The sequence below is a fragment of the Staurois parvus genome, unplaced genomic scaffold (assembly GCF_062004578.1).
Source record: "Staurois parvus isolate SC_StPar_1 unplaced genomic scaffold, SC_StPar_1.0 ptg000744l, whole genome shotgun sequence".
Classification (NCBI taxonomy): domain Eukaryota; kingdom Metazoa; phylum Chordata; class Amphibia; order Anura; family Ranidae; genus Staurois; species Staurois parvus.
The window spans coordinates 2,433,237-2,455,405 of NW_028318540.1; the positions used below are offsets into that span (position 1 = coordinate 2,433,237).

The window sequence follows — 22,169 nt, forward strand, 5'->3', positions numbered from 1 at the left end:
CTGTGGTGTGACCTAGCCTCTATAGAATCACTCTCTGAGTAGGCCCACGGATGGTGTGATGTTAAACTAAAATGTGACCAGATCCTTCATATAGTGCCTTTCCTTGTTGGTATTTTTATATTTGCTGCTTCTTTTTTTATTTTTTCTGGTTCAGAAATTAATTCCTTCAGATATTCTTCTAGTAAGATTTTCACAACATTTGGACTGCATTTGGATGTTCCTGCATCCCTCCATGAACAAAAATAAGATTTGTATACTTATCCTAAAATCTTTTTCTTGAAGGCCACTGGGAAACGCAGATCCCATTCCTGTGTGTTTATTGGCCTTATGTCCTACTTTCTCACAAATCTGAATCATATGGTTTTACGGGTGATGGCGTTTAATGTTTTTTCAGTTTGCTAGAGTCCTCTGTACACTGTGCATATAACTCTTATGTCTAAGACTTACCACATTCCTGTGTCCCTCAAGGGATTGTAAGGAAAAGATTATACAATAAGTACAAATTCTTATTGTGATAGTTACTGGACCATGTAGAGCACACAACAGGACCACAAGATACAGTGAAAAGTGCCAAGTGTATCACATCCCCAATAAATGCTTTTAACCATTTTTTGGCAAATTTGCAATACAAAATGCCACCACTCTTTGTATAAATTGACCATACAAATCTGCCTCTTTAATTCTTCATGCCCTGATTTTGGAACTTTACCCATAACAACTTGATTAAAATAATGTTCTTTAGCAAGAATCATACATTCCACATTAATAATTATGCCACCAAAATTATGTGTGCTGTAAATTGCCTCCAGCATTGCTCCTGTTTTTTCTTGCTGGAGGCTGCCATTTTGCTGAAGCCCCAGCAGTAAATCTTTAGGCTGTCAGCAGATCATCCTCTACAAATTTGGCACAGTGCCTAAAAATAGAGGGCAACTGAGCATGTGGAGAGCATGGTAGAGCAGAAATAGTGTATTGCTGGATTTTAAACGATATAGGCGCTTCTATTTAATGCTTTTCATAGCTATACTTGCAAAAGGGGCCAGACTAAAGTGACTTAGCAGGACTTAATTCCGCTTTAATTAATACATTTTCACTGCCTACTTTTATACCTGAGGAAAGCATTAATAGACATATGTTATTAACTACTACTATGTTTGCAGCAAGTCCCAAATGCACACAGAGACTGGGTTTGTGCTTTGGGCTTTGTACCAGGACGTCCTATGATGCTCAGTGGTTGTCGCAGTGGCACTCTAAAAGTCTGGAATATGGAAAATTTCTCACCTATTGGAGAAATTAAAGGCCACGAGAGTCCAATCAACGCTGTGTGCGCCAACAGCCGTCACATCTTTACCGCATCCAGGTAAGAAGGGACTTAAGGAAATGCCAGAGTAGTAGTGAGAGCAAAGTGAGAAGCAATCTGTTATATTCATTCTTTAAATTACAGTGGGGAAAATAATTATTTGATCTCCTGCAGATTTTGTAAGTTTGCCCACTTACAAAGAATTGAAGGACCTATAGTTTTTATCATAGGTATATTTTATATTGAAGTATTTTTATTAAATGATTTTCAACATGACAACATATGGTACATTAATGCGGTTCACATTAGGTACAGCAAGGTATATAGATAGTAGATTCCCCACCAATTGGCTAGGGGCTGCAAAGACGTAGGCCTGTTTACCTGAGAGGTATGCTTGGAGTGGCGTGAACCAGGGTTAAGTAAACTATTGTACATAAAGTGGGTGAGGGGTAGGAGAAGGGAGAGAGGGGAAGCGGGGGGGGGGAAGGGTAACTGGGGGCGAAGAACTAGACACCAGTCAGTTGCATAGTTTTAGTATGATATGGTTATATGGATATCAATTTATAGTACCATTGGTACTTGAATTTTTGATAGGAGGAATTGTGAAAGGCTGATCTTTTTTCCATCTCGCATTGGAGATTAAGGTCAGTAAGGAGATTTGTAAGAGAGGGAGTTTTGGATGATTTCCACAGTTTAGCAATGTTCGTTTTGGCAGCTGTTAATGTATGGATGATGATGGTGTGGGAGTCGGCAGGAAATTTATCAATTCCTATGTGTAGGAGTGCAAGAGCTGGGTTCGGTGTCACTGGGGCTCCAGTGACTGAAGAGAGCAATTGGAATACTTTGTTCCAGTAAGATTTGAGCGATTTACATGCCCACAGTATGTGGAAAGTGGATCCTACTTCTCCGCATTGTCTCCAACAGTTGGGGGAATGTTGAGAGTAGAATAGGGAGAGTTTAGCAGGAGTTAAATACCATTGGTGTAGAATTTTCATGTATGATTCCCAATGGGAACTACATCTGGAGACTTTGTAGGTGATAGAGAAGGTTCTTTCCCATGTGTGTTGTTGTATCAGACGCGCGAAAGTCGTCTCCCAGGTGGGAAGTAGTTTTTAAAGTGTAGTGATCATTGGTTATGAGCAAGTAGAAGGTTGATATTCCTTTTTTTGGGTAGTGTGGTTTTTGTAAGAAGTTGAGTGCAGTGGTAGGAATTGCTATTGTATGTGGGATGTTCATTTTTTGCAGAGAGTGCGCTATACGCAGGTGAGTGAAGGATTCCATATTAGGGAGCTGAAATTTTTCTTGGAGTGTTGAGAAGGAGTCTAATTTATTATTTGTATAGATGTCTCGAATGTGTAAGATGCCTTGGTTTTCCCACTGTAGTAGGTTTAGAGTGATGTAGTGTAGAGCTGTAATTGGGGTAGGAATTTGTCTGGTATCTGTTAAGTTGAGTGTTAAGAAATCATGCCAGGCTTGAAGGGAGGCTCGTGTGCATGGATGGTTGGATATGATTTGGTGATGCGAAGTTTATGGTAGGAACAGCATTTTATCGGGTGTAGGTGGAAGGTATGGGGTAGTTTCCATGGTGGACCATGTTTTTTCAGTAGTTGGGTGCCACCAGAAATAGATCTGATCTAATAGCGAGGCATGATAGTATGATTTTAAATGAGGAAAGCCTGCTCCTCCTCTATATGTTGGGCGTATTAGTAGGTTTGAAGTGCATTTGGGTCTTTTTGAATTCCATATGAATTTGGCAAGAGTTGTTTGTAACTTGGAGAAGAAGATATTGGGGACTGGGATGGGGAGAGTGGGGAATATATAAAGGATCTTGGGTAATATGCAAATTTGTAATGTTGCCACTCTCCCCAATGTCGATAGGGTTGATGTGCGTAGGTTTTTGAGTTCCTGAGGGATGGATTCAAGTAGCGTTTTATAGTTAGTGAAGTATAGTTGGTCAGTTGTGATGGTGAGTTTGATCCCCAAGTAGGGGATGCTATGTTGTTCCCAGGAGAAAGGGAAGTGTTTGGTTAGTAGTTTTTGGGTTTTCTCTGGTGTGTATTAAAATATAGAGGATTTGGGCTTGTTGAGTTTATAATATGAGACTTTTCAGTAGTTGTGGAGATGTGTGTGGATCGTTTGGAGAGATTTGAAGGGGTTGGTGTCAGGATGATGTCGTCTGCGAAAAGGCTAATTTTGTGCTCTTTTTTGAGGTGTGTAATGCCTGAAAATGTTGGGTCATCTCCTAATTTGGATGCTAGGGGTTCGATAAGTAAAGAAAAAATTATGGGAGACAGAGCAGCCTTGTCTAGTGCCATTGGATATATTAAAGGTTTGGGAAAATGTGCCGTTAGTTAGAACTCTGGCTGAAGGGTTGGAGTAAAGGGCCGATAACATCCAGTCTGTGATACCAAATTTTTGAAGTGTGAGTTTCATGAATTGCCAATGTATCCGGTTGAATGCTTTTTCAGCATCTAGAGATAGGAGTAGGGAAGGTTGTCTGGTGGTTTCAAGTTTATGTATAAGTGATATAAGTCTTCTGGTGGCATCTGGTGCTTGTCGACCAGGGATAAATCCCACTTGGTCTGGGTGGATTAATGTAGGGAGGTGGGGGAGTAACCTCTGGGCAATAATTTTGGCATAGAGTTTGATGTCCGTATTTAACAATGAGTTTGGTCTGTAGTTCTGGACTATTTGGGAATTTTTACCAGGTTTGGGGATAGTTGTGATTATAGATTGCAGTATCTCCTTGGGGAATTGTCCTGTGGGGGCGGCGTGGTTAAAAAGAGCGGACAACCGTGGAGCAAGGTTGGGGGCGAATATTTTATAGTACTCGTTTGTGAAACCGTCATTTCACGGGGATTTGTGGAGAGGTAACGTTTTTATGGCTTTCTCTATTTCTGTGGAAGATATCGGTGCAGATATCGACATGAGTTGCGCAGTGGTGAGTTAGGGAAGATTAGTGATTGCCAGGAAATTGAGTATGGATGCAGTAGTCGGTTGGGTTGTGTCCGGGTCATCTTTAATATTATATAGGGTTTGATAATAATTCGCGAAAGCATTAGCTATGTCTTGAGGATTTGTGAGGTATGAGTGGAGGGGTGTTGTATTGAAGTGATCTTGGATTTAAGCCGTCTTTGTTTAATTATTTTTATGAGAAGTGAGTTTGCCTTATTACTTAAGGAATAGAATTGTGACTTTGTCTTTTGAAGGTTGAGGTCATATTTGTGGAGTAATAGCAGTCAGAGTTTATTTCTGTCTGCTGTTAAAGAGTTAGAAGTAGAGGCATTTGAGTTCTTTTTATTAATTTCTTCATTTATTTTTATGGAATTTAGAAGTTAGTCAATTTGTTGGGATCGTTGTTTATTAAGTCGGGAGTTTAATTGTATAAGGATACCGCTCATGTAAGCGGGCCATAGAGTAGTTATAGAAATGTCCGGTGTATCGTTGTAATCGAAGAAGTGGTTGTGTGCTTCCAGTAGGTATTTTTGGTTGTTTGGGTTTTTAAGCATTGTAGAGTTCAGTCTCCATATGGGAGGAATTGTAGGACGTTGATTGTCGTCTAAGGTTATGTTGATTGGAGCATGGTCCGACCAGGTTATGGTTCTGATTTTGGATGACATTACATGTTGTAGTGTCCATTTATCTGTGATAAAAAAGTCAGTCCTGGAATAAGATAAGTGAGCAGGGGAGAAGTAGGTGTAGTCTTTTTCGTCGCCGTGTTGACATCTCCAGATGTCATATAGGTCGTGGTCGTTTAGAAATCGGTTGAAATTTTCTTTTGGGAACCTTCTGTTAGAAGACGAGTCTAGCAGTGGGTTGCCAATCAGGTTAAAGTCCCCACCAATGAGAAGTCTGCCTTGTTTTTGGGCAGAAATGGTGGCATAGAGCTTGTGGAAGAATTGGAGTTGATTATTGTTGGGGCCATAAACGTTCACCAGAGTGTAGGGAATGTCATTTATGCAGCAAATTAGAATGTGGTATCGGCCTTGCGGGTTACCTAATTTGGATACGTAACAGAACTGAACAGAGTCCTTTATAGCTGTGATGACCCCGTTTTTTTTTTTGGAGTTGGAAGCCATAAAGATGTGTGAGAAGCAGTGTAATTGTAGTTTGGGGGTCGTGGTTGTTGCAAAGTGCGTTTCTTGTAAGAAGAGGATGTCGGGTGGAAGCATTCGAGTTTCTTTTTGAAGCATCGATCTCTTGAAGGGTGAATTTAATCCCCGAACATTGAATGATGTAATATTAATCATAGGGTGATTCTGAGGTTTGATTAGTGCAGTGTTTCTCAACTCCAGTCCTCATGGACCCCCAACAGGTCATGTTTTCAGGATTTCCATTATTTTGCACAGGTGATTTGATCAGTTTCACTGCCTTAGTAATTACCACAGCTGTTTCATCTGAGGGAAATCCTGAAAACATGACCTGTTGGGAAACACTGGAGGGTCGAGTTGTTGCTTGAGAAGGGTGTGGTTGGAAGATGAAAGCCGTGAGGTGGCGAGTTTTGAGATTTTGAAGGTGTGTTCTTGGCTGGATCGACGGATCAAGACGAGTATTCCATGAAGTTTTGTGAATTTCAGATGGAGGAGTGGTGTAGTTGATCGACTGGTGAGGTCGGTGGAAGAGGAAGGGAAGAGGATGGAAAAGGATAAAAAAAACCTGCATAAAACGCAAGCAGCATAAGTAACAAAATGATCTACTTCAAAACTGGGGGGTTTGGGAAGGCTTTAACCGTAAAAAAGGTCATGCCAAACATTATCTGATAACCAGAACATTTTTTAGATAGGACCGATCGCCAGAGATTAGTGGAGTGGGGTATAGCACCCGAAGTGGAGCGTTGAAGGTACATGTATAGTCAGCGTCATTCTGCCTCCATTTGTTGGACATTGGTGTGGTTGGAGTGTGGAGGATCTGCAGGTAGTATGTTCCATGCTTTCAATAAATCCAGGCCCGCTTCTAGGTTTTTAATTGTGAAGATCTTACCGTGTTGTTTAACGGTAAGTTTAGTTGGGAACCCCCATTGATAGCTCATACCGTGGTTTCGTAAAGCTTTGGTAATAGTGACCATCTTTTTACGGTTAAGGAGCGTAGCCTTGGATAGGTCAGCAAATAGTCGGATATTTGCGTGCGATGGCGGGAGTGAGGACGGATTTCTGGCTGCTGACATAATCTTTTCTTTAATATGATAATAATGTATGCGTGCCAGAACATTTCTCGGGATTGTTGCCGCTAGAAATGACGGTTTGGGTAGTCGGTGAGCCCTGTCTATGGCTAGCTCTAAATCTGATGCCGACGGGATGAGGTATTTTACATACTGCTGTATATAGGATAGTAATGCCTCATTAGAGACGTTTTCAGGAATACCTCTGAATTTGATGATGTTTCATCGTGATCGATCTTCTAGATCCGCTAGCTTCAGATTTATTTGTTCGATGTCAGTTGTGTGGTCAGAGTGCGCGTCAATCAGATCATTATGCGCTACAAATATGTCTTCCATTTTGGATTCATAATGATGTAATCTACGCTCTTGCTTTTGGACCACGGATGTAATCTGGGCTAGTGATGGCTGTAGGTCGCTCTGTTTCATGCATATCTCTGTGAGCGGTTGGTCTGATGCAGGGAATGTTTCCATCCCTGGTATGTCAGTGTTGAAGTGAGGGGGTGATTGACTGAGGGTTTGGTGGTCAGTTGTGGGGTCTATGTCTAGTCATGGCTTGGACTTAGCTGGGCTGCGCCTAGTAGGGGACAGAGGAGGAGAAGACTCACCAGGGTCCCCAGGGTATAGAGGATAACGTAGCCTGGCATCCATGGGCTGAGCTGCATAATCCCTCTCATGACTGTTGCAGTTCTCACTGCTGCCACCGGTGCCATCTTGGGATCTGGCCGTGACAGGAGGGAAGAAGTTAGTGAGTTTCCCTGGTGGTCCAGGGGTTTTGCGGCGGCGTGGCATGGTTGTTAAGGTAAGTATACCTCCTATCTTACTCCCTGGGGTAGTGGTGTCCCTCAGTGCGGGTGTGTGCCGTGTCAGCTCTGGCGGGTGGACGGAGCGGAGTTTAACTCGCGGCCATGCAGGAGCCGGTTGCGCATGGTGTATTTTAAATTATAGAGACAGAATATCAACCAAAAATCCAGAAAGATCACATGATACAGATGTTATAAATTGAGTAGCAGTTCAGTGAGCAAACTAAGTATTTGATCCTCTGCCAACCAACAGTAATTCTGGATCCCACAGACTGGCTATGTGCTCATGTGGTACACAGATTAGTCCTTTCAATTTAAGAAGGTGCTCTTAACGACAACTCATGTATTAAAGATACCTGTCCACAGAATCTTTCTTCTATTCGAACCTCACCATCATGGGCAAAGAGATGTCAAAGGACGTCAGGGACAAGATTGTAGACCGCACGAGGCTAGAATGGGCTGCAAGACCATCAGCAAGAATTTTGGTGAGAAGGAGACGGCTGTTGGAGCGATTATTTGCAAATGGAAGAAATACAAAATAACCATCAGTTGCCCGTGGTCTGGTGCTCCTTGCAAGATTTGACCTCATTGGGTAAGGATTATCATGAGAAAAGTGAGAGATCAGCACAGAACTACACGGGAGAAGCTTGTGGGTGATCTCAAGGCAGTTGGGACCACAGTCACCAAACAAACCCCTGGTAACACAATATAGGCCCCGTCTGAAGTTTACCAATATATTTATCATTTAGATGTTTCTAAATGATTCAGAGAAGGATGGGAGAATATGTTGTGGTCAGATGACACCAAAATTGAGCTCTTTGGCATTAACTCGACTCGCTGTGTTTGGAGGAAGAAAAATACTGACTATGAACCTAGGTCAGATCCTAGGATGGTGATCCCTACAGTCAAGCACGGAGGTGGAAACATTATGCTTTGGGACAGTTTCTCTGCTAAAGGTACAGGTCGACTTTGCCTCATTGAGGGGCCAATGGACTGGGCCATTTATTGTAAAATCTTGGATGAGACCTTCTTCCCTCAGCCAGAACACTGAAGATGGGTCGTGGATGGGTCTTCCAGCATGACAATGACCCAAAATATACTGCCAAGGCAACAAAGAAGTGGCTCAAGAAGAAGCACATTAAGGTCATGGAGTCGCCTAGCCAGTCTCCAGACCTTAATCATATAGAAAATTTATGGAGGGAGCTGAAACTTTGAGTTGCCAAGTGACAGCCAAGATACCTTAAGGATTTGGAGAAGATCTGTAAAAAGACTGGACCAGAATCCCTCCTGAGATGTGCGCAAACCTGGTAACCAACTACAGGAAACATCTTACCTCTGTGCCTGCCAACAAGGGTTTCTCCACCAAGTACTAAGTCATGTTTTGCTTGGGGATCAAATACTTATTTTACTCACTGAACTGCAGCTCAATTTATAGCATTTGTATCATATGTTTATTCTGGATTTTTGGTTGCTATTCTGTCTCTATCATTTAAAATACACCTGTAATAAAAATTATAGAGCCTTCATTTCTTTGTAGGTGGGAAAACGTACAAAATCTGCAGGGGATCTAATATTTATTTTCCCCACTGTATGTGTGTTTGTACCTATTTGTACTCTGTCTTTTTTCCATCTTTACTGCTTTCTGTGTTTTCTCTCGTTATCACTAACATGGCTTTCATTTCACTGATCTTCTTTCCTTTCTGTGCTTTGTCTTCTCCTCCCTTTCCTTGTTCCCTATTTCCCTCTTTGTTCTTGTCCAAATACTGTTCTCTATATTCCCTTCCCCCCCTCTCTCTCTCAGTGACTGCCGGGTCAAGCTTTGGGTCTATGTTCCTGGTCTTACTCCGTGTCTCCCAAGACGTGTTCTGGCAATCAAGGGCCGAGCCACTAGCCTTCCGTAACCTGTCCATCTCTCACCTTCCCATCTTTCCTCCTACTGCCCCTTTTATACCAGCGTCCCTCCACTCTATTCATTTAAGGAACGGGACACTCATCTCCTTAACATGAGTGTTTTGACAATTCAGACAGCTTAGTCTGTCTCAATACCTTTGCTACTTGTTACCAATAAAGAAAAAAAAAATTCAGCAAGTTCTTATGACCTCTGACCTTGCAGTGATCTCGTGGTGAAGATATGGAGTGGGAGAAGACGTTTTGTCTGGACTAGGTGACCCTAATGTCCTCTGGAGCTCAACAGGGTTTATTAAATGCAGGGTTAAAAGACCAAGGATGATGAAAACATTTTGCTCATTTCATCAAGGAGGAGCACATAGTTTGTCAGGACAAGGAAAACCTGTTCTCTAATCGACTCTGCACTACCTCTGTAATATGATACTCTAAACTACACCATTCAAGCCTATGCTATTTTTGGGAAAGGCAAAATGGAAAGTCAGCGCTTACAAGAGGAAAGCGAAATGAGATTAGAGCCTAGTGCATCAAAGTTCTCCCAGCATGCTCCACTTTTACAAAAACTGTGCCCCCTTTATGTACTTGAAATACTGTCTACTTTGCCTTACTGTGTTTCTTTAGTATGTTCTTACTATGAAGCAGCACTTTCCATCCCCTGTGAAAGCACACTCTGACCCAGCTGCCAGATACAAATGATGAAATACTGTACTCTTCATTAAGAATACAGCCAAATCTACTGGAAATTGAGTGGGAAAGAGGAAAGGAGGTTAACTTAATGACAATTCAAATGTATACCTCTAAACATGCTACCTCTTAAGCTTCACATTAACATGCTACATATGACCCACTTTGAAATATAAGTTAGCAATGAAGGCTGTACTGGCAGCAAGGGTTTAGTTGCTCTGTATAAAGTGTTAAATAATTTTATTTAAAGCACAATTTCTACATTTTGTCTGTGAGTGCCAATTTTTCGTGTGTCAATAAAAAAAAAAAGATTAGCACAAAAGTTTCAGCAGAAATATGTGTTTAATAAAAATGTATCTAGTATCTTTGGTATATGTTTATTTCAAGCCAAGGTTAAATATAGCATTGAGTGAAAGTCCAGATTTGCTTATATGACAAATTCTCCCCCATATCAACAATACAACATGGCAACCTTATTGCTCTAATATGCTTTTAATAGAATATTTTAGAAGTGCAGGTGCAACTGCAGTTGTTATCAGCATCTCAGATTTAGGACTACTCATATGCATCAGCCTGACTGCATGCCTGTTTTTTATGAAGCCACTCTTATACAACTTACAATTAAAAAGAAAAAAATACCATTGTCAGACTCACAACACTGTTTTTTTTATTGTGTTACTTGGAAACAATTGATCCATTTCAATCTATGTTTTTATTTTAATCGTACAGTACAGGATTTATTTTAAGTGGTAAATGAAGGCTACCTTTGGTTGACTGGGCATTAGAAAAACCTGCCAGGGTTGCTCTTTTAGAGTACATCCATTTAGTTCTGCCACTCTGTAAGACTTCAGTTTTTTGCTAGTGTCCCTAGCTGATAGACCTGTTCTTCTCTGTAACTTTTCTTTTGTATCAATTCATTTTTTTCTATGAAACTTCTGAGTGTTTATTGCCTATGGCTACCTCTTAAGTTTCTGGTTCTTGGTATGTACCTTGACGACCAAACCCAGACCAAAGTACGTGGTGCGGCTTATAAAATTTGTTTTGGGCACTGGATCCTGTGTGAAGCACTCACCTTGGCACATAGTGCAGCATGTGTAGTTAGCTATTTCCATTTCTGTGGTTCCCAGACCCTGAAGACCCCTTTAATGGACCCACCATGACAGGTGAAGCCTGGACCCATAGTAGGTCCAGCATCATTGATAAGGTAATTAAGTTTCCATATATATTGACATACATTTCTAACTATTAATAGCACAATCTAATGTGGTTTTATAGGCAGATTTCTCAGGGTCTATAAATAATTCTGTTACGGCCACTTGATCATTAGTTTTCCATGTAATAGTAACAACAGCAATCACCCCGTGCTGTTTTTCCTCCACCTAGCTCTTAAAGTGGAAGTCCAACTCCCTATAAGCTTAAATATGCTCCCACCCCCTTTTAAAACCCTATTCAATCTACCCTATGAAAGGAAGATGTGTGTACTTACCTATTCTGAGAGCAATCCGGTCCAGTCACATGATCAGCTGTCAACGTCAGCTTCAGTGTAGAGGAGAAACAGCCAACAATGGATGCCTCATAGTAAGTCTATGTGTGATGTCAGTGCAGCCGTTGGTGGCGATCTCTACTCTTTACTGAAGCTGCCCGCTAGGAAGATCATGGGACTGGACCGGATCGCTCTCAGAATAGGTAAGTAAATACATCTTCCTTTCACAGGTAGATAGAATAGTGTTCAGATGGGGGATGGGAGCAGATTTAAGCTTAGTAATGGTTTGTTTGCAATTGGCAAAACCAGATGTGACAAAATACTCATCGCTTCCAATTTCTTAGACCATAGAGATGATCGGGGCCATTCTGGTCCCTGATCAGCTCCATTGTCAGCAATCCCTGGTTCCCCAGTGGGACAGGAGAGCTCAGGAAGGTGGTGGGGTGGAGGGGGAAAAACAATTTAGCCTCTAGGATTGCTTTTACAAGAAAGTGCTCCACCAGCTGTAAAGCTGCAGGCATCATCTCAGTATAACCACTCACAGTATAACCACGTTAAGTGGTTAAAATAAAAATAAAACCCATATAGAGTAACTCTGATTTATATAAACGTATAAAGTATAATTACAAACATCCGCTCTAGCAAGCGTGACATGTTTTACCAATTGACTTATTCAGAAAAATAACTGGTTAAATAACTACATCCTTAAACATCTTGAAATTAACACTTATATTGCCCAATCCATATTACTTTTTCAGTGCCCAATCCATGTTTACATAAAAACTCTTACATAATAGCTAACCCATACAGTATAATGCAGATATAATTGCTCTAATGAACATTGTACAATAAACATAATCCCACATGTTGAAAACAAGCATCAACAATTATGCAATCCCACATATATTGCGCTGTGATTGATACTTGGTATTTCCCAATGGTCTCCCCTCCAAGTTATAAGGCAGGCCCAACCCTGCTTCCCAAATGTATCTATGTGTTCTCAATAAAACAATTCAATCTATATCATATACAGTTTTCATGTATTTCATTTCAAAATGTCACCCTTCTTGAGACTTCCCTCTTCAAATTAGTTAATTAGCAGAATTTTTCTAACCCCCATTTCCATAAGTGTACAGAAGAAATTCAACTTAGGTGATGTAGTTCACTAGGATGATAGCTAAGACTGTGCAGTCATCTTTTGCACTGGATGAACCATAAGGCTCCTTGCACACAGGCGTCATAATTTACTGATATTTCTCAGGAACTTGTGACTCATGTGTGCAAGGGTCCAAAAACTGTGTGTAAGGACCTGAGTAATGTTCAGTATAGGCAAGTGTAGGTGAGTAAAGGTGTGTAAGCGTATAGACAAGTAAAATTCTTCTTCATTGCCAGTATTGTAATGTTTTCTTTTATACTTGTGAGGCCTGTGTGCAAGGGGCCAAAACGAGTAAACACTCAAATGAAAAATGTTCTATTTTTGTTTTACTGTTCTGTATTACTGATCTTTACTCAGCCGTGTGCAGTGTCCCATCGACAATATTGCATTTAATTTCAGATCAGTAAAAAACTCAGCATTTTTTTAAAATCCTGTGTGCAACAGGTCTAATAGAAGCGTTCTATGAACAGATTTAAAATAAAACTGAGTGTTTTAATAACTTTATGTGGTGGTTTGTTTTTGGTTTTTTTTCAAAGTTGTTTTTATTGGTTTTAAATAAATATTCTGCAAAACAGAGCCCTTGGGCATTCCCCGGCTGAAAAGAAAACACAACATGAAAAAAAAATCCCAACAAGGGTGGCAACATCCACAAGACCAAGGTAGGCAATCAGGAGGTAGAAGTTAGCACTACCATAGTGATTAGGTACATATCAAATTCCAGAAGTATAAGGAAGAAAATTAGGTGAATAACACAATAAATATTAAGGTGTAGTATGAGCAACATATAGTTCCAGGGAAATGCTAAAAGGGAGGTACACGGGAGTAGACTGCACCAGGTCAACCCCCACATAGCCCTCCCCCCAGGGATTATAGAATTCATGCACCATCCACTTTAGTCAAGCTCAGTATCATCTCTAGCAGAGGGAGATTTGATCCAAATATCCCAGACCTTACAGAATTTTTTGGGGCAACCTTAAGAGAGATATGTCATTTTATATAGTGGGACCACTAAATTGACCAGTTTTTACCAGCTCCCTAAAGTAGAGGGTCTATCTGAATTCTACGCCAGAACAATGGCTTTTCTAGCATAGAACAGAAGTAGACCCAGGAGTGTTCTAGAGGCCCTAGAAAAGGTTAGATGGTTGACCAAGCATAGGAGACAAATGATCACTGTTTGAGGGATGGCAATTGTGGTTACTGAGTAAATAAACTGTAAGATATTGATCCAAAATGCTTGCATGCAGGAACAAAACCAAAAAACATGAAAAAAATCTGTAGGCATATCTCCACATCACCAACAATTAGGTTCTACTGTGGAGTAAATACGGTGTAATTTTTGTGTTGTAAGGTAGAGCATGTGAAGAATTTTGAATTGAATTAGCCTATCCCGTGTGGCCACCAATTGAGTAAAGGGGTAATCACAGTTATCCTCCCAATCCTCTTTGTCCAGATCTGGCACTTACACCTGCCACTTGGATTGTAAGAGCTCAAAATGCACTGATGACTGCAAAGCCTTGTAAATTGTGGATAATAGCTTTGCCATATCATCACGTAGTAAATATTCCAAATCATTTTGAAGTAGGTGAAGTGTAAAATGTCCAAATTAGGAGAAGTAGGCATGGTTCAATTGTAAAAACCAGAAGAATAAAGAATTCAGGAGTATAGTTTTGTTTTAGCATATCAAAGGTAATCAGGGAACCCTGGCACAAATGTCAGTCAAATATTTTACATGACGTGAAGCCCATATAGAGGGAACAGGGATAGTCAAGAATTCTGGGAGTTTCAGGTTAAACCAGAGAGGAGTATTCAGGAGACAAGAAAGCAGAGATTGAGGTGCCCAAGGGCATGATGAATGTGGTGGTTTGTTTAAAGAAAAAATACCCAAATAGAAAAAAATCCCATAAGGAATCAAGTATGTATTGAGAATTTCTAGAGCAAAATATCAGGTCATCTATAAAACATTGTCTCAGAAGGAGCATCCAGCTGGTGTTTTGTAAACTTTATTGAAGAAAGACATTTTGAATCATTAAATAGATTATGGGTTAGCTTATACTGCTAACAGTAGTTCTAGAGAAATAGACATGGAATATCAAAGTCCACCTAAAATATCTTACATTCATTGACAGACACAGCCTCTTCATAATACCTGACCAGAGGGTTTTATACCCCTACCTACAGGAGTAGGACACTAGGCAAAAAAAAAACTTGTCACCTCCTATAGGCAGTCCTTTCTAGGGATAAAACCCCCTCTCTGCTATTGGCAATCTAGTACTTCTGTCTGGTGTTCAGAAGTAAGGACCTAGTGCCTGCTGGGACCTGTGCTTCCATAAGTTTTTTCCTTTTTGTTCTTTTTGCCGTGATTTTTTCCTGCAGAGATCTCCAATCAACAGCTGGGCTGGGTAATCTAGATCCAGGGGTCATCCTAGTCTGGCCAGTGAGTGCACACAGACCTTTATCTAAGCGCTAGGTCAGCCGCTACATGCCCCACCCTGGACCGGGGCGGACAGTGAGTTAAATGTCTCAGGGGGACACATATGACCAGGCGCCTATAGACTGTGTCAGTGTTACCCCTGGCTCCCCCACTTCAAAGGAGAGGAGGATTTGTCAGAAGAAATGCCCCCTTCCCTCCCTCCTGGGATGCAATACAGGACATGGGGACTCCATCGGGTGGTTGGCCCAGCGGGGTCTCTTCCTCCCCTCTCCCTGATCCTGGTGGCAGCCTGTCTTTCCTCCCCACCTTCCCCGCTGATGCAGGGTGTGCTTGACTTGCCGGCCTTCCTGAATGGCACCCTGAATTGCCCTCTTCTCTACTGGCGTGGCACTGTTCCATGTGTCCCTCCACCTCCCTCTGGTGTGTGAGATACCTGGTGGTGGTGGTCTCGCTCCAATGCCCTGGTTGTGTGCCCCAGCTGTGAACTGGGGAAGTCTTAGGCTGCTCTCCTTCTCATCCTGTTGCTACTCTAGCAAGCCATAGCAACCACAGTTTTGGCTATCCCTCACGTTTTGAAGCTGTGTGTCCTGCAGTTGGTATAAGGTTGGCATAACACGTTGGGCTACCAGACAAACTAGGCAGGGGATTTTCACCTGCCATTTTGTATTTGTGCATTCACTCTTGTGTTGCTGTGCTGGGAGCCCCGCTCTGCTTCGGGTGGGGAGGGATAGGATAGCTGTTGGGGGGGGGGTCTGATGCCTTTGTGGTACACACAGCTGGCTAGGTCTGATGGGGCCCTCTCCTTTTCTCACATGTTTTGACAACTTTGATTCTGAGGCTGGGTATGGCTGCAGCATCCATTGGTGCTCCCTGACCTTTTGTTATCCCTTTAAAGAGGTCCTCTCCTCATGTGGAGATTCCTCTCATTCATGGGTTCACCCAGGCCACAGTGGTTCCACTGGAAGGACTTCTCTTTTGCAAATCCTCCACAGAGCGGAGTCAGTAGCATGCTCACTATCCTTGGTTCGGCACTACTATCTGTGTGGGCCACGGACCTGCTGTCTCAGTCACAATTAAATAGGCCAAGGTTCTGCCTGGGGTTGTGCCTTACTAGCTAGGTGCCCCAGGTGCGGGACTGGTAAGGATGATATGTTCACGACAGGTCCTGGGATGCGTCTCCTTTTCTCCCCACGCCTTCCAGTTTTGGTGGTGCTTCTGCACCTTCATGGGCTCTTGGTTGGTCTCCCAACTGGACTTCTGTCATGGCCAAGCCTTTTCCAAGTGACCGCCTGTTTGTGACTCCCTGGACAACGTTCCTTGGATCCTTCCCGGTGGGAAAAGTTTTTTCATCCTCCCTCAGTTCATGGAGGGGATGGTACTGCATCAGTAATCTTGATTGGCCTTCTTGGCTCCCGATAAGTGGGTCTGCGATCTCATCGACTTAGGTTTATCAATTGGGTTCATTCCTTCCAAAACAGTTACTGAAACAGGATGTTGTCAGGGATTTCATTCTGATCTGTTTACGGTCCCAAGGAAGGATGGGGGTCTGCCCATTTCTGGACCCTGAGGCCTTGAATGTCTTTTATGAGGGTTCAAGGTTCAAGATGGAAGCTGTAGCCTAGATACATTGGGGGGGGGGTTTCCTGGCCTCTGTAGACATCCAGGAAGCCTACCGGCATATCCCATCTGCGATGAACATAGTTTTTTTGCGCTTCGCAATCAGGCACACACATTATAGCTTGTGGCATGTCCCTTGTATTGTATTGCAACTGTAATGTGTGCCTTAATGTTGTCAACCGCTGTTCTGTAAAGCACTGCGCAAACTTTTGGTGCTATATAAATCCTGTATAATAATAATTACACTATATTGCCAAAAGTATTTGGACACCAGTCCAAATCATTGGATTCAGGTGTTCCAATCACTTCCATGGCCACAGGTGTATAAAATCAAGCACCTAGGCATGCAGACTGCTTCTACAAACATTTGTGAAAGACTGGGTCACACTGAAGAGCTCAGTGAATTCAAGCAGGGTTCCGTGATAGGTTGCCACCTGTGCAATAAGTCCATCCGTGAAATTTCCTTGTTACTAAATATTCCACGGTCAACTGTTAGTGGTATTATAATAACTCGGCCACAAAGTGGTAGGCCACATAAAATGACAGAGCAGGATCAGCGCCTGTCAGGGATGCTACCGCGGTAGCCTCTAGCACTCCACAGACCGGACTCCCTCAAGGCGTGGAATCTAAGCTCCGACCTGCTTGTTCACCAGGGCCCCTGATGGTGGGGATGGACTTGGAGCAGGCTGAGACCAGGTCGCGGCCCCTGGGTTCACCTAGCTGTGGTAGAAGCACCGTTGGAGGTGTATAGCAGTGTAGTACAAAATCAGCAGGCAGATGGATAAACAGGTCACAAGCCGGGTTCGTTAATAGGAGATCAGAATGTGCAGGGTTAAGCAGGAGAATGGTCAGACAAGCCAGGGTTCAGAGCAGGAGACAGACAGCAAATCAGGGTTAGCAACAAAGTAATCTACTAATCAGGAACTTCAGGAAACAGGTAAGACCATACAGCAATTCACTGCAGTCTAATCCTGCTTTAAATAGGGCGCCCTGCGCCCTGATTGGTGCCAGGCTTGCGCCCGCGAGTGCGCATGCGTGAGTGCCGCTGCAATCGCAGGGGCCTTGGTCCCAATGCTCGCACGCTAGTGTGGCCGGGCACAACGTGCATGCGCAGACTCGCACGCGATCGCGGCAACCACTGGGGTCCCTGACATTGCCCCCCCCTTATGGGCAGCAGCCTCCAGATTCTCACCCGATTCCTCCTTTGGGGCTGGTTACGCAGGAATTCTCGCATTAATTTGGGTGCATGGACATTCTGGGCCGGTTCCCACGAGTTCTCCTCCGGCCCATAGCCTTTCCACTTGATTAGGTATTGTACCTGACCATCGCTCCTCCTACAATCCAAAATTGCCTCCACCTCAAATTCTTCCTCCCCGTTGATGTCTATGGCTTCTGGAGGTCTAGACCTGCGTTGTAAAAAGGGATCTGGAACTGCAGGTTTTAACAATGATACATGGAAGACTGGATGTATCTTGTGGGATTCAGGGAGAGCCAGTTTAAACGCTACTTCATTAATCTTGCGTTCTACTTGGAAGGGTCCCACAAATTTGGGTGCCAATTTTCTGGATGGGCAAGTCAGTTTTAGGTTGACTGTTGAGAACCAAACCTGATCCCCAGGATGTATAGCCAATTCTCCCTTTCTCCTCCTGTCGCAGAACCTTTTACTGTCTTCTTGGGCCTTAGCCATTGTTTCCTGTAATAGCTTGTTATTGGTAGTGAAGAATTCTAAGGTGTCCTGGGCTGCCGGGACTGAGTTCTCAGGAACCAGGTCTGGCAGGAAAGTAGGGTGGAACCCATGATTAGCGAAGAATGGAGATTGGTTGGTGGCGGAATGATTTGCATTATATGCGAATTCCGCCATGGGTAGAAGTGTCAGCCAGTCATCCTGCAGGAAAGATGTATAGCATCTCAGATATTGCTCAAGCGTCTGATTGGTTCGCTCTGTCTGCCCGTTTGTCTGGGGGTGATATGCTGACGAGAAAGATAACTTAATCTCCAGCCCCTCACATAGCGCTTTCCAGAATCTGGATGTAAATTGCACTCCCCGGTCCGAGACAATCTCTTTTGGCACTCCGTGAAGCCTCACAATCTCTTTAATGAATACTTAGGCTGTTTCAGAGGCAGATGGTGTCTTGGCTAGTGGAAGGAAATGGACCATTTTAGAAAGGCGATCCACTACCACAAAGATCACTGTGTGGTCTCGTGAGGGTGGCAATTCAACAATAAAATCTAAGGAGATCATACTCCAGGGTCAGTCAGGTATTGGTAAAGGTTTCAATAGGCCCCAGGCCTTGTCTCTGGTGGGTTTATTCCGGTTACAGATGGGGCAAGATCTCACGTATGCTTCACAATCCTTTGCCATATTTGGCCACCAAAATGTACATCGTGTCAGATCTATGGTTTTATGTATCCCGAAGTGTCCCGCTAGGGGATGGTCATGGCAGTAACCTAACACCAGGGACTGGACCTCCTTGGGTACCATGATCTGTTCCCCCCTCCAAAAAAGACCCTCCTTGTTCAGCAGGGAGACTCCAGGCAGGTCAGGAACCCGGGTGGAAGCAGCCTACAATTTAGACAACAGTTCTGATTGCAGCAGTAGAAAACTACCTGCTGGCAGGATGATGTCTGGCTGGGGCGTCTCTCTAGGGTCCTCAAACATCGGAGAAAGAGCATCTGGTTTACTGTTCTTTGACCCAGGACGATGTGTTATGTGGAGATTAAATCTTGCGAAAAACAGTGTCCATCTGGCCTGCCATTTGGCTGTTTTCAAGTACTCAAGGTTTTTGTGGTCGGTATAGACCAGAATGGGATGTAGGGCCCCCTCTAGCAGATATCGCCATTCCTCCAGAGCAGTCTAAATGGCCAGTAATTCCCGATCCCCAATATTGTAATTCCTTTCTGAAGGGGATAGCTTCCTGGAGAAGAAAGCCACTGGATGCATTAGCTCCTTGGCCCCCACCCTCTGTGACAATACTGATCCTACAGCCACTTCTGATGCGTCTACCTCTAGTATATAGGGCAGTGATGCATCGGTGGCTCAGGATGAGAGCTGTTGTGAACAGCTTTTTCAATGCCTCAAAAGCTGCCTGTGCAGCTGGAGTCCATTGGAAACATACTCCTACCTTGGTGAGCTAGGTAATGGGCGCTACCAGGCCTGAAAAGTTCTTTATGAATTTTCTATAAAAATTGGCAAATCCAATAAATCTCTGAACTCCCTTCTTATCCATGGGGGCAAGCCATTCCAGGATGGCCGAGATTTTTTGTGGGTCCATAGCGATCCCCGTGGTGGAGATAATTTGACCAAGAAATTAGATGCTTTCTTGCTCAAAACAGCAGTTCTCGGCTTTAGCATAGAGACCATGCTGACGGAGACGTTCCAGTACACTCTTAACATGTTCCCAATGTGCTTCCAAAGATGAGGAGAATATCAAGATATCGTCTAAGTAGACAATGACAAAAATATCCAGGAAGTCCCTGAAAATGTCATTGACAAAGTGCTGGAAGGTGGTTGGTGCATTACATAACCCAAAAGGCATGACTAGTCACTCAAAATGCCCAAACTGAGTGCGAAACACCGTTTTCCACTCGTCCCCCTCACATATCCGAACCAAGTTTGGAAAAGATGGATGCTGTCTTTAACCTCGGAAATAACTCTGGGACCAAAGGAAGGGGTAGCGGTTCTTGACTGTAATATTATTGAGGTCCCTGTTGTCAACACAGGGTCTCAGGGATCGGTCCTTCTTCTCAAAGAAAATCCCTGCCCCGGCGGATGATGTGGAAGGGCGGATAAATCCCTTCCAGAGGCTCTCGTCAATGTATTCTTTTAGTGCCCCTAGTTCCCGTTCAGATAGTGGGAAAATGCGGCCGAAAGAGATCTCAGAGCCTGGGATCAATGGGGCAATCATATGCCCGATGTGGGGGAAGAACCTCTGCCCCCCGTGGACTAATCACATCGAAGAATTGATGGTAGGCCGCAGGCACCATTTGGGCTAGCTCGGCATCAGGGCTTACAGCTAATAGGGCCGGTGTATCTAGCGATGCCCTAGGTGAACAATGCTCCTGACAGTATCATGAGTGGAACTGGACTGACCTGGTCTTCCAGTCAATTTGGGGTCGTGAGCTCGTAGCCAAGTGAGCCCCAGAATAACTGGAAATAGGGGGAACGCGATGGCGTCCAGAGAAGCTCCTGGTGATATCCCGCCACCGTGGTGTGTATAGGAGGGGTCTCCCGATCTACCGTCCCCGATTTTATTCGAGACCCATCCGCCAGGAAAATATTCACCCCATATTCTTTGACGAGTAACGGTAGCTGATGCTGGGTAGCGAAACCGAGATCGACAAAGAAACTACAGGCCCCGGAGTCAATAATAGCCATCACCTGTATGCTTCCTCCGGGCAGCTGAAAAGACACAGGTACAGCCAAGTGAGTGGGGTTACCTGTGCACACAGTAGATATATTAGAAGAAATAGAGGAGGACTGACAGTATTTTTCCAGACAGGAACGCACCATATGACCCGCTGCTCCGCAGTACAGACACAAGTTGTTTGCCCGACGCCTCTGTCATTCCTCAATAGAAAGAGCAGGCCGCATCAAGCCGAGTTGCATAGGCTCGGCCCCCTCTGATGGCTGTGGGCTCTGATTGCCGACACTGACCCTTGGCATGACTGGTACTCTTGGCAGCATCCATGAGGTTCTCTGCCCCTGGCTGGACCTCTCCTGTCTTCTTTCCCGCAGTCGGCGATCGATTTGGATGGCCTGATCGATTAGATCTTCCGAGGAGTCCGGAACTCCTATTCTCGCCAACTCGTCCTTCAGCAGTTCCGACAGTCCCAACTGGAACTGGTGGCGTAAGGCTGCGTCGTTCCACTGTGTATCTCCACTCCAGCGCCTGAACTCAGCAGGAGAGTCCTCCGCTGCCCAGCGTCCCTGTTGTAAGGAGTAGAGGGCTGCCTCAGCCGAGGCAGCTCGATGTGGTGATGTACTGTGCCATTGCCTTAAAGAAGGTAGCTACAGTACTCAAATGTGGATGGTGGGCCTCTATCAGGCAATGATTCCATCCCTGGGGTTCACCCTGCAACAGGGATATAACATCCCACCTTCACCGATTCAGAGAAGGTTGCAGGTCAAAGTACAGCTGGCAGGAGTTTTGGAAGGCCCTGAACTTCCCTCGGTCCCCATTGAACCGTTCAGGGGTCGGTACTCTTGGCTCTGGCGGAGGGATGGTAAATGCTGCTCCAGTGGAAGACCCCGCTGAACCCGTGGCAGGAGGCGTACCCACTGTGCCTGATGTTGTGGGTGCCGGTGCGCAAAGACCTCCAAACTTCGTGTGGCCTTCAGATTAGCACAACAGTGCGTAGAGAGCTTCATGGAATGGGTTTCCATGGCCGAGCAGCTGCATCCAAACTTTACATCACCAAGTACAATGCAAAGCATCGGATGCAGTGGTATAAATCATGCCACTACTGGACTTTAGAGCAGTGGAGACGTGTTCTCTGGAGTGATGAATCACTCTTCTCTGTCTGGTAATCCAATGGACTTGTCTGGGTTTGGCAGTTGCCAGGAGAGTGGTCCTTGCCTGACTGCATTGTGCCAAGGTTAACGTTCGGTGGAAGGGGGATTATGGTGTGGGGCTGTTTT

At 44.0% G+C, this 22,169-nt stretch overlaps 1 protein-coding gene across 6 annotated transcripts in view; it reads left to right on the top strand.

The window, feature by feature from the left end:
- KIF21B (kinesin family member 21B) overlaps positions 1-12,987 on the top strand; it is a 400,290-nt gene extending 387,303 nt beyond the window's left edge. For 4 of the 6 annotated variants that reach the window (XM_089654107.1, XM_089654108.1, XM_089654110.1 and 1 more), the window contains 2 exons: positions 1,158-1,357; positions 9,057-12,987. In XM_089654107.1, coding sequence (XP_089510233.1) covers positions 1,158-1,357; positions 9,057-9,156 — 300 coding nt within the window. In that variant the 3' untranslated portion in view covers positions 9,157-12,987. Of the gene's footprint in view, positions 1-1,157; positions 1,358-9,056 lie in introns of those variants that run through there. The other 2 variants (XM_089654109.1, XM_089654112.1) reach the window with 2 other exon arrangements.
- The last annotated feature ends 9,182 nt before the right edge of the window (positions 12,988-22,169 follow it).